This window comes from Echinops telfairi, unplaced genomic scaffold, assembly GCF_000313985.2.
Source record: "Echinops telfairi isolate 266 unplaced genomic scaffold, ASM31398v2 ScPeMD7_3533;HRSCAF=4204_0, whole genome shotgun sequence".
Lineage (NCBI taxonomy): Eukaryota > Metazoa > Chordata > Mammalia > Afrosoricida > Tenrecidae > Echinops > Echinops telfairi.
In genome coordinates this window covers 104,990,634-105,001,973 of record NW_022107431.1, presented here as the reverse complement: position 1 = coordinate 105,001,973, position 11,340 = coordinate 104,990,634, and the positions used below count along the sequence as shown (strand labels likewise).

Here is an 11,340-nt window from a genome sequence, read left to right as displayed (position 1 = left end):
ACAATGCTATGTTTTTTGTTTTGTTTTTTGTCTTTGATACCTGATACCTGATCCCTTTGACGCCTTGTGATCTCACAGGCTGGTGTGCTTCTTCATGTGGGCTTTGTTGTTTCTCAGTTAGATGAGCCCTTGTTTATCTTCTTTCCATGAACTTTTCGAAGCATCTACAGGCCATTTTCATTTTATTCACTCAAAAGAGTGAAGCACTAGAAAAAAAGTTTTCACCATAATTTCTAAGTTAATAACACCTGAGCACGCACATTTCTATAATACATTGATCGGTGCCCTGTAAGAAGTGATAAAAATAAACTGAAGTGACAACCTCTTCCCTGATTAGTTGTTTAATTCCTTTCATTAACGAATATGTTGATGGTTGACCTTCTGGTAAAATGCTTTATAACCCCACTTTGGGCCTCTCTTTTGATTCATGTAGTTTTAAGCCTAGCAATGCCTTTGGAATCTGAGAATAGGTTCACGTGATTCTCTGTTAACTAGAGCAACTGCCTCGACAGAGTCTCCTTTATCCCAACAGTAAGATTTCAAGAGTTCTCAGATACATTATTGAAATGCATGGTGTTTTTGTAAATGTCTATATATTTGCCTTTATTTATTTCTAATCAGGGTCCTCCTGGAATGCAAGGAGCACAGCAGACTTTTGGTGGATATTATAACAAGGTATGCTTTTATCCTCTCCTGTCTCAGATACACAGATATAATAAGGTGGTGTTTTTGGAGAGAGGAAAAAAGTTACTAATTCTTAACATGATTGCATGTGCTTCTTTCATATTGAAAATTATATTTCAAAAACCCTATGTTGTTTAGAATCTTTTTACAAAATACAATGTTTAGTTAAAATTTTCGTTGCTGTATAAAATTATGTCCCATACAGAATGAGGAGGGTAACGAAGGTACAGAGGTGCTTGACACAATTGATGTATGTTTGGATTGTGATAGAGTTGTATGAGCCCCTAATAAAATGATTTTTAATGCAAAAACAAAAAATAAATAATTATTTTAATTTTAAAAAACTTATGTCCCACCATTGATAATGTCATTTATCTACTTCTCCTAAGGATAAACCCAAATCACAGCCACTGCCATCAAATTGATTCCAACTCTCTTGAAGCTTTGGGTAGTAAAATAGATGATATATTTCTTAATAAATTCAATAGATTGCATTTAGATCTGAAAGAAGGTCCTTGTGTTAGTCCAGGTAGACTAGAGAAACAAATTCATAAACATTCATATGTGTATAAGAAAGCATAAGTCCAGTATCAGCCCATATGTCCGATACCAATCTATAAAGTCCTCTTCAGACTCACAAAACACATGCAATGATGCTGAATGCAGGAAGATCACAGGCCAGTGGGTGCAAGGTGTTAGGGATCCAGTGGTGGTAGAAGCATCGCAGCACTGGCAGGGGTCTCCATGTGGCTCTTCCAGTTCCCAGGGCACCGAGTCTGTCAGCATAGTGACATGTGTCTTGTCAGTAGAGCATCTCCAAGGGAGTGAGCCTGGAGAGTGTATGTCTCCTGCCTCCAGGGAGGAAACACAGGGGTTCCCAGAATCCTCAGAAGACCATGCCCACACAGAGGCCTCATTTGGCTATGACCCAATTGACACACTAGCCTCCACCCCTCACTCTTAATCTTCTCAAGTCCCAAATTGACACCAGATTATGTAACTACCACAGGCCTACATACCATAGGTCAAAAACAGGAAGTCATCACCCTTTTCGGGGAGGTGCTTTGGACTTCCTCCAAGGTTTTATGATCACAACTAGCATAAGTGCAGTGCTGACATGATTTGTCTCAGTAGTAAAAGACAAAATAGTTCTGATCCCTCTTATCTACGAAAAGGAGCCCTAGCGGTGTAGTGGTTACGCCTTGGGCTGCAATCGGCGGTTCAAAACACCAGCCACTCCTTGGGAGAAAGGTCCGGCTTTCCATTTCAGTAGAGTGACAGCCCCGGAAACTCACAGGGGCAATTCTACCCTGTCCATTAGGGTTGCTATAAGTCAACATCGACTCAGTAGCAGTAAGTTTTTTATATATGGAAGAATAACAGAGTGAGAAGACTGAGTGTTGGCAACCCAGTAGACTTGGAGACCTAGTAAAATCACTGGTCCTTCATCCCTAAACAATATTTTGTATTTGCATTCTGATCACTGCGCTGTGCTTTGTGCTCTGCATGAGGCACTGTCCACTGAGTCATATAGATATTTATTCCTGGATTCCTTCCTGGGGAGTAATTGCTCCACTACACAGAAGTAAAGCTGGGAGCCCGCCTCCTGCTCGTTATGTTGTTCCTCTCTGTGCTTGCTTTCCCTTCCTGTGAGTAAAAACTGCTGACTGTTGTTGGTCCTCTCTACTGAGACACTCCAGAGAGACTGATGTGCCACTACAGGCCTTGAAGTCAGCAGGTGATACATATATGTTAAATGATAAACTAATTGATTCATAAATCCCAATTCTTCTCCACAAAATTAATTTCAACATAAGACCTAGGCAGATTGTGGCTGCTATATACAAAATCATAAACATAGGACATGTTTATACTTCCTAAGAAGTCCAGTATCTTAAGCCTGCACTTATTAAATATTATTAAATAATTTATGGAATTACATGGAAAGATAGTTATTAGTGTTATGCAGAGCAATAATGTCGTCTTCTACTTTTGTGTCAAGGCTCAAATTCATCTCGGGTAAATATTTATTTTACTTATAGGGTGTTATTTCCAAACAAACTATTAAGGTACATGGTTACCTTCCACTCGGTGATAATGAAGTGCTGAGTTACAATGTGAAGTTATTGATTCTATTTGTAAATGAGACACTTTACAAGTTTCTGAGTCTCTGTCTGCTCTTGTCAGCACAGATTCTAATCCTCCTCCCCACCCCATCCTCCAGGCCAAGTGCAACACAAACTGTTACCTTAGGAGAAAAAAAAAGTCGTGTAATTTTTTTCTTAACTAGTAATTCTTATTACAAAACTTCACATTGTCTCACATTTACATTTTCAAAATAATTTACATTATCACGTTAGAAATTTTAGATGTACAGAAGAATGAAAAAGATAACATAGAACCTTTCTGTGTTACACACAGTCCAACAGAGGGTTTCCCCTGTTACTAACATCTTAACTTAGTATGGCACAGTTGTTACGATGAGGGAATCAGTGTTGATAGTTTATAGTAAGTATACTTCCTGCTACAATGTCTCATCCAGGACACCACATTCCAAGTACTTGTCTAGTCTTCTCAGGCTCCTCTTGACTTGGTAGATGCTTGGTGCCGCAGTGGGTTAAGCATTGGTTGCTAACTCCAAGGTCAGCCTTTCAAATCCACTAGCCGGCTGCTCTGTGCCAGAAAGATGAGGCTGCTTGTTCCCACAGAGACTGGCAGCGTTCTTAAAGTACGCGTTTTTTTCCAAAACATTAGTGGTTGGCACAAACCCACTGCCTTCAAAGTGATTCTGACTCACAGTGGTCTGATAGGCTTACCAAGATTATAAATCTGTAGAAGAGCAGAAAACTTCATTGTTCTCCTGAGGGGTGACTGGTGGCTTTGAACGACCAAACTGGCAGTTAGCAAGCAGTTCAATGCCTAACCCAACCTGCCCGAGTTTGGAAGATGTCGTAAAAATAAGTCAATGGATATGTAAATTAATTAAAGTACAGGGATTTTTCCTATTAAGACACCTATTACAAAGCAGAATTTATGTTAAATACTTAAAATTAATGAGAATAAATTGGGCGTGATGTCCTTATCACCTAGAAAAGTGTAGAGGACACACTACATTATTGTCACCCTTGGTATGAAATTTACCACGTTCCTACTGAGCTGTCTAATATTTGCTCTCTCTTGCAAAACTTTGGAAGCGCCTCTCTTTACTGGTCTCCCAGCGGCACTTCTATATACAGTTTATCTTGCCAAGGACTCGGTTTTCTCTTAAATGAAGATATATGGAGCATTTCTATTTTAGAGTCTGAAGTTGAGAATGTAAATTTCTAAACTGTAAGGTTATATTTCTGATCTGGGGCTCTCTAGAACAGCTGAATACAGAAGCTTTCTAGGGGCACATCAATATTTTGACTTAGCTTTTAACTTACCTGACAGGACTCCCAGTATCCTTATTGCCGTTGTAGCCCTGCAGCTCCCAGGTGCTCTGACTGGTGCATCAGAGCTGGAAGGTAACTGTCTAATGAGGAGAGAGAGTGCCTTTTCTTTTCTCTCCCCAGTGATGCACTGCAACCATTCCGTAAGAGAGGCTTCGTATCTATCCAGGAATTAATGGTGACAATAGTGAATCTTCTCAACAACCAACCAAAAGATTGTAGGCTCTAGTCCACCAAAGGCTACTCAGAAGAAAAACTCAGAGATTCTACATTTGAAAAATCAGCCATTGAAAACTTTACGAAGCACAGTTCGACCCGGACACATCCGGGATTGCTAGGCGCCAGCAGTGATTGGATGGCAACTAAAGGCGCTGTTTCTTCTTAAAGTAATGTCTTGCAGTGAGGTCCCGCCATCATAATGGGCACCCATCCTGACCAGTGCTCCCAGCCTGTATTCACCATCCCTTCACCCCCAGCTCACAAGGGTCAAATATACCACCATGAGCGAGGGGCATGCTTTCACTCAGCAGGGTCCCCTCCCACCTGCCTCCACCTGTTTTAAGATACTGAATTGTTTCATTTTGTGATTTGTTTCGTGCCTGGTGGTCTAAGCAAATGAGTAAGGGGACAGAGAAACAGGGAGAAGAAGAGAAGGCCTGAGAGAAACTTTCCAGGAGATTAAATAATGGACCTTGTATTGAGACGTATCAAGTGACATTGCAAAGTTAAAATACTCTTCCCTTTGAAATTGGCACTGATTTATGTGGTGACTGCAGCAGAGCCCTGGCCCTCAGCTCTTGGTTCGCTGCATCTCCAGCAATCAGGCCGCCTAGATTCTGCTGAAGCAGCTGCCCTCTGAGTCTTCTGCCCTGAAAATAAAGAGCACATGGTCCCTGCCCTCACGCCAGAACACCTCATTTGTGCACAGGACTCGGTAGGCTTTGATCTTTGCCCCTCCAGTGTTCCCACCCCACCTGGAGGGAGAGGCTTGGCCATATGAAGCTCTGTATGTCCCTCCACAAACACAACAGGGGCTGAGGATTTTTTTTTTAAATCCCAACATTCCGAGAGGCTAGGCATGAGGTCTGGAAGATTCTCTAAGTATGTTTTGTGTATTTTTGGATGCCCACTTGGGGATGGGAAGAATAAAGGAGATTTCCCTCTCCATCACAGAAATCACTTGCAGAACAGCTGCTCCCATTCTGCTAAGAATGGGATTGTTTGCAGAGTAGCAGCAATGCTGAGCGTATTCCTCGCCTTAAGGAAAATGTGCTCATGATCCAGGAAACGGCTGTTCATTGTCTCCAGTTCTGGGGATTTTAATAAAAATTTGATAGGCTCTGTCAACTTCTAATGTTATCAGATCCAGAGTCCCTTACAATACACTTGGCGGGCGGTGGGGTGGGTGGGGAAGAAGTGTTATCTGCAGAGGCCAAGTATTGGCAGATGTTACATTTGATATTGTTTTTAAAGGTCCACATTGGAAATGCATAGTTGTGTTATCTTACATCACAGACACGAGTGCAATTTGCAGAGAATTGGTCTCAGCTGTTAGAGATTGATACCGTGCCTCCCAGCAACCGATTTGAGTGTTCACTTCTCCAAATTGCTGATCCCAAAAGACACACTTTCCCAGCAAAATAATCTAGGTTCCCTTCCAGTATCAAGCCATAACTTCATCTCCATATGCGCAGACGAGAAAGGGACAGAAAACCTTTCCCCAAGAGCAAAAATCCCAGGACTTTTGAAGCAGTGAATGTGAAGTCCAGTGGAGGCGATCAAGGTGCTTGGTGGTGGTGGTTGTCGTTAGGTCCCCATGACGTGGCCCCATAGGACAGAGAGGAAGAGTCCCAGGGACCTCAGGAGCACATCTCCTGTGGAGCAGCTAGTGGGTTCAAACTGCTAACCTCTTGGTTAGCAGCCAAAAGCTTAACCATTGTGCCGTCAGGGCTCCTTTGGGGGATATTAGTAACAACTTTTCTGGGCCTAGATAATATAGAAATACAATTTAGATCCTAATTCCCCATCTTTCTCATTCTCCCCCAGGGCCTAAGAGCTTTGGCGGACCTCAAGGATTTAGGCACAGACATATGTGCTTTGGGCTCTTGGCTTTATTGCATGGAGCCCTGGAATTCTCCTAGGTCCTTCCCGAAAATCACAGAAAGGTTGGATGTAGAGCCAAGCTCCAGCTCCAATCTGGAATCTCGCTTTCAAGTGAGCAGAGCCAAGAGGTTGATTGCCTGATTCAAAAACAAAACCAAATCCTGATGGCCCCTCCTATTTAAGATGGCAGAAAAGATCCTCCAGGGCTGGCCTGGAGGCTTCGCATTGCCCCTCCCTCCTGGGCTGGGGTCTTTGTCTTTCCCCTCTCTGTTCGCCCACAGAAAAGGGCTGACATTTAACTGCCAGCAGAAAGGAGCATCTTTTTGGTTCACCCCATGGAGGTTCTTCCTTCCAAAGGACACACTTTTGAGGCAAATTGGAGCAGCCTATTTTCCCACCTGTCTGAGCATAGATTCCAATATTCTATTCTCCCACTTTCCACAAGAGAACAAAAGACATGTCCTGACATCCCAGAATTTTTGTGGTGGCCAGGCAGATTATTACCCTCATACACGCATATCCCATTTCACCAGAGAAATGCAAACCAAATTCAAAAAGAAATTCAAAATTGTTGCAACTGTTATTTTCTTCAGAAGGTTTGCAGTAACTCATTGAAATGACATGACACTAAGGTACAAAATAACCTCAGCCAATTAGAATCGCATCTAAAGCAGAACTACCGGTACCAGAATCATAAGGGCTGCCTCTCATTGTTTTCTTAAAACTAGGTAATTGTGTGGTCCCATTGGCTTGGTGGCAATTGAGAGGAAATCAATGGTATTGAGGTTCAGGTTTGAATCTGCCTTAAGCATTATTGGCCCAAGAGCAGAAAACAGTTCCCCATTCCCTGAGGGTCCTTGATTAGATAACTGTCCTGGCCTAACTACTGAAAATAGTCAAAAAAACAAATGCCTTGCTGTTTTCTACGTTTGAATGACATCAGAAGCTGATTTTGAATTGAACCTATTGATAGAGCAATATGACTGATGCTACCAAGGCATTCATTGCTTACCCCCTCCCCTGCACCCCCAATCACAAGTTGACCTGATGGAGAAGAGGTGAGGAAGGCTGGACTATACCAAACTATTTCTTCACCAGAGGGACTTTGGGTGATATTCTGGTCTGTAATTGCAATGCAGAGATCATCTCTGGGTAATCCATTTCTCAGACCGAAGCAGGTTCCGGCTTCCTCAAATAGGTCTGAACGTAGGCACATGCTGGGACAGATGCGGATGCACTGTCCGTGCTGATCGACACTCTCTTCTTTAGCGAGGGCTGTCACAGCAGAAAGAAATGTCGCAAGTGGGAGACTTTAAAGAATAGAAATTTACTTCCTCACAGTTCTGGAAACCGAAAGTCCCGATCAGAGCTTCAGTCATGTTGACTCCCTCTGTAGGCCTCTCTCCTAGTCTCTGGTGGCGTCGCGGCCAGCTCCCCTTGGTGTTGTTGGGCTTGTAGCGATGTTGGTCTTCATCCTCCCAGGGGGTGTGTCTCCCCGCTGCGTGTGTCATTGGGTCCGTGGTAACTGTCGTAAGACTCTACTGCTCAGAGGAATTGGAGCTAGGATTGAACAGAACTTAGGAAAGGGGGCATAATTCAATCCATCAAAAACACCAGGCCCAAAGGTTCATATTTTCAGGAAATACCTAAAATTGACATGTTTCTGGGTTTGTTGCCACTAAGCAACCGACAATATTGTAACTGTGCATTCTTGATGTGCCTGTGTCTGAGCATCTCATAACGTGTTTTTAACTATGTCCTTGTGTATAACTAGTATCCATTACAAGACCAGTGATAGACGGCACCAATAAACTGTTCGTTCTCATTGCAGTAGCATCAGTAGCAGAGTCCCTGTGTGGCACAACTAGGTGCCCGGGTGGCTAGACTGTTAACTTCAAGCCCACCAGGTGCTGTGTGGGAGAAAGATGAGGTTATCTGCCCTGGTAAAGTTGAACAAAGCCTCTCAGACAGTGCATCACAAGTAGGAATCGATTTGATGGCAGTAGGCTTGGTTTTGGATATAGCATAAGCAATTAATGTTTGAAGTTGATAGTTTAATGGTTGTACATTTGCGTCCACTCAGAAGCTCCTCAAAACCCTGTTGATGTGTTTTCAGAAAAACAAACCATTGAAAGCACTATAGAGCACAGATCTGCCCTGCTCACTGGGTCTGAACCACCTGGATGGCAGCCCCGGCATGCAGGGCACAGTTAGGTGTCAGCCAGGGGAGTGGAAGCATTGCTAATAACACTGCAGAACCACATTGGTGGTGTCATTGAGACTGAAGCCCAATGGCTGGGGTTTGAGCAAATGAGGTTTTTCTTGTTTTAGCAGGAAAGGAGTGATGAATCAGTAGACACTGGAAACGTTGCCGCTCTTTGAGGAGACCTTCCTTGAGGATGGAGGAGGGGAGAGGGAGCTGGAGGGAAATGTGAGCGCAGGGAGCGGTGCATGTTGCTTGATGGGGTAGCAGAGGCTGGTGAACAAACGGAGAGAAAGATGGGCGGGCCTTAAAGATATCAGCGAAATTGTCTGTCTGCCACCTAATGTGATCAAATTGGTGAATGTTACATAATGACAACAGCAAATAAAACCAGCCCACTGTCATCCGGTAGTTCCTGCCCGTGGTCATCTTACATACAATAGAGTAGGGCTGCCCCTTGGCAGTTTCCAGTTAGGTCATGTGAATCAGGAAATTTCCCTAAGAAGACAGGTCACAGCTGAAGACACAGGACTGTCATAAGAGAAAGGACAGTCCATTGACTACAGCCACATGTACATACAATGGACTTGTAGATAGAATAGCAAGAACTTGAAATATATGAGAAATTGGATTTTGGTTTTGATGTTGTTTTTTCCAGAGTAACAGGCAAAGCCATCTACTAAGGGACACTAGAGGCTGGATAAGCAACATAAATGAAGAGGATCTGAGAGCAGGGGCACAAACAGACCAGAGAAGCCCACAAGTACGAGCTGAGGAGCCAAGCCTGAATTGGGAGTGGTAGCAATTTTGCCCAAAGGTGTGGTGTTTCCCTCGCAGCTATGCCTCATCTCGTGGGGGTAGGGGTGCACAGAGAAGATAGAAGGAGCCCACCAAGTTCTGACTTTGTTTCAAGAATATTTATCAGAGGGTGAGAGAAGGAAAGATGTCTGCAGAAGTGATTACAATCATATCCATAAAAGCTGCCCTATATAACTATCCGACTCCTCATCTTTCCAAAGTAAGCAATGGATGCATTCAAAATTAATGAAAGCCTTCTTTGTATTTTTGTTTAATTTTTACCTAGGGAATTCTTGGTGACTGTGGGGCAAGGGGCACAAAAGGAGAAAAGGTATTCAGAAGATTTAAAGAAAATAAGCATGTCTAGGCCTTACACCTCTACACCCATTCACAGGTCAGGGGCAGTCCCACAGAGGTAGGCTGCCCCGCATGGAACAGCAAGGATTCCCTCCTGCCTCCTTCCTGCCCAGGCAGCAGTATTGGAATCTGCTGTCGGGTCAGTTGCTTAGTGAAGACTGCTGAGTAGCAGTTAGCTCCCAAGAAGGGAACAAACCAGGAGAGAATCACAGTAACAAGGTAAAAGGAAGTAGGACTTAGCGTGGGCTCATCATTAGGTGTTTCAAGGGTATGTGGCAAAACCAGTCTGAGGACCCCTTGTTAAAACTGCCTTCAGAGAACCCTCCCTCTACATGTCTTCATCAGTGTCCAGCCATAAACTGTCTGCAGAGTACTTCTTTTAGTGGGGGTTTAAAATGCAGTTATGGTTCAACCAAAGAATCATTTGAAAATAGTTCCACAATTAAAACGATGAATTTCCACTTCATTCTCATTGTCATCATTCACAGGTTTAATTTTCTGAGCTGTGAATCCGACAGATCCACTTGCCCACACAGACAGATGCTTCACTCCTGTTCCATCCTGAAATTGTTATGACCTGGAAGTCAATGGGGATGTGCCACGGTCAGAAAAAAAGAGGGAGAGAAAAAAAAGCCGCCAAAGCGGAGTGTATTACACCTACCGCTAAAAAGGCGTAGGCTTGAACATCTCTGACGGAATGTGGCACGTGTATGCTACCTTCATTCATTCACCCAGTCATACTTCTCTTGATTGAGGGCACGGTGTTTTGACATGATTTGAGAAAAATGACTGCCATGCCTTATAAATCAGGACAACCAATCTATTCAAAAGACCCTGTATCCATCACCAGAAAGTACTGCCCGGGTAGTCTCCGTAGAAATGGGGAGCTTCATCTCAATTGACCATTGAAAATGAAATTTTCTGCCAAAAAGTAAAAATAGGGGGGGAAAAAGTAAAACCTGCCATTCTTAAAAAGACATCCCCCAAATTGAGTATCCAGCACCCAGAGGCCATTTGTGTGTTTGGAGTGAATGACTGCTGGCTTCTGTAGCCATATAACTTACAGAAACTACACGCCACCATAGAGAGTGCAGTGAGTTCTAAGTGATCCTACTGGACACATGCCACCAAAGCAGGGAAGAAAAGAAAAAGAAAGTCACAAAGCTCGTCACATAGGACAGCTGAGTGCAGAAGGGAGTTGTGACACGTAAAGTATGTAAATGATGATGCATTTCTTGAAAGAAAGCAGCTGGCTTCTGTTTTGCTATGTTCACTAGGAAACACGTTACTGAGGAATTCTTAAGACCTCCGTGATGAGAAGTGTGATTCTGGGAGACAGGTGGATTTCAAACCCCAGGGAACTTTTCTATTGCTCAAAATCTTGTCTCATTGCTTCAGAGTCTTAAGTGGAATTAGAAAAATCCTGTGGTATAACTGTTTCCTGCTGTCACTCAAAGAAATGGTCCATAAATCTACACACGAAATGATGTTTTAATCTACAGTTAAGAGAGCCAAGACTCTGCTAACTAATAATGCATAAAATTAACAAAACAGCATAAGCCCAACACTAAGCTCAAAAACTGAAGCCAGTTCCACCTGTCTCCATCCATTCAGTACCTATGCTGAATCTGCACATCTGTTTTTAAAATCTTAATGTTCACGAGAAACCCCAAATGTAAAGCTGTTTTAAGCTGCACTCACAGTTCTGTGAGTTTCTCTGTGAAGCACTTCTAGATGTCCATTAGAACTACTTGGAGATATATA

The 11,340-nt window shown here is 43.1% G+C and overlaps 1 protein-coding gene across 1 annotated transcript in view; it reads left to right on the top strand.

The window, feature by feature from the left end:
• Nucleotides 1-11,340, top strand: part of COL19A1 (collagen type XIX alpha 1 chain) — a 423,669-nt gene that overhangs the window by 308,742 nt on the left and 103,587 nt on the right. The window contains exon 16 of the mRNA XM_045294677.1: nucleotides 622-675. Within this exon, the coding sequence (XP_045150612.1) occupies nucleotides 622-675 (54 nt within the window). The remainder of the gene's footprint in view (nucleotides 1-621; nucleotides 676-11,340) is intronic.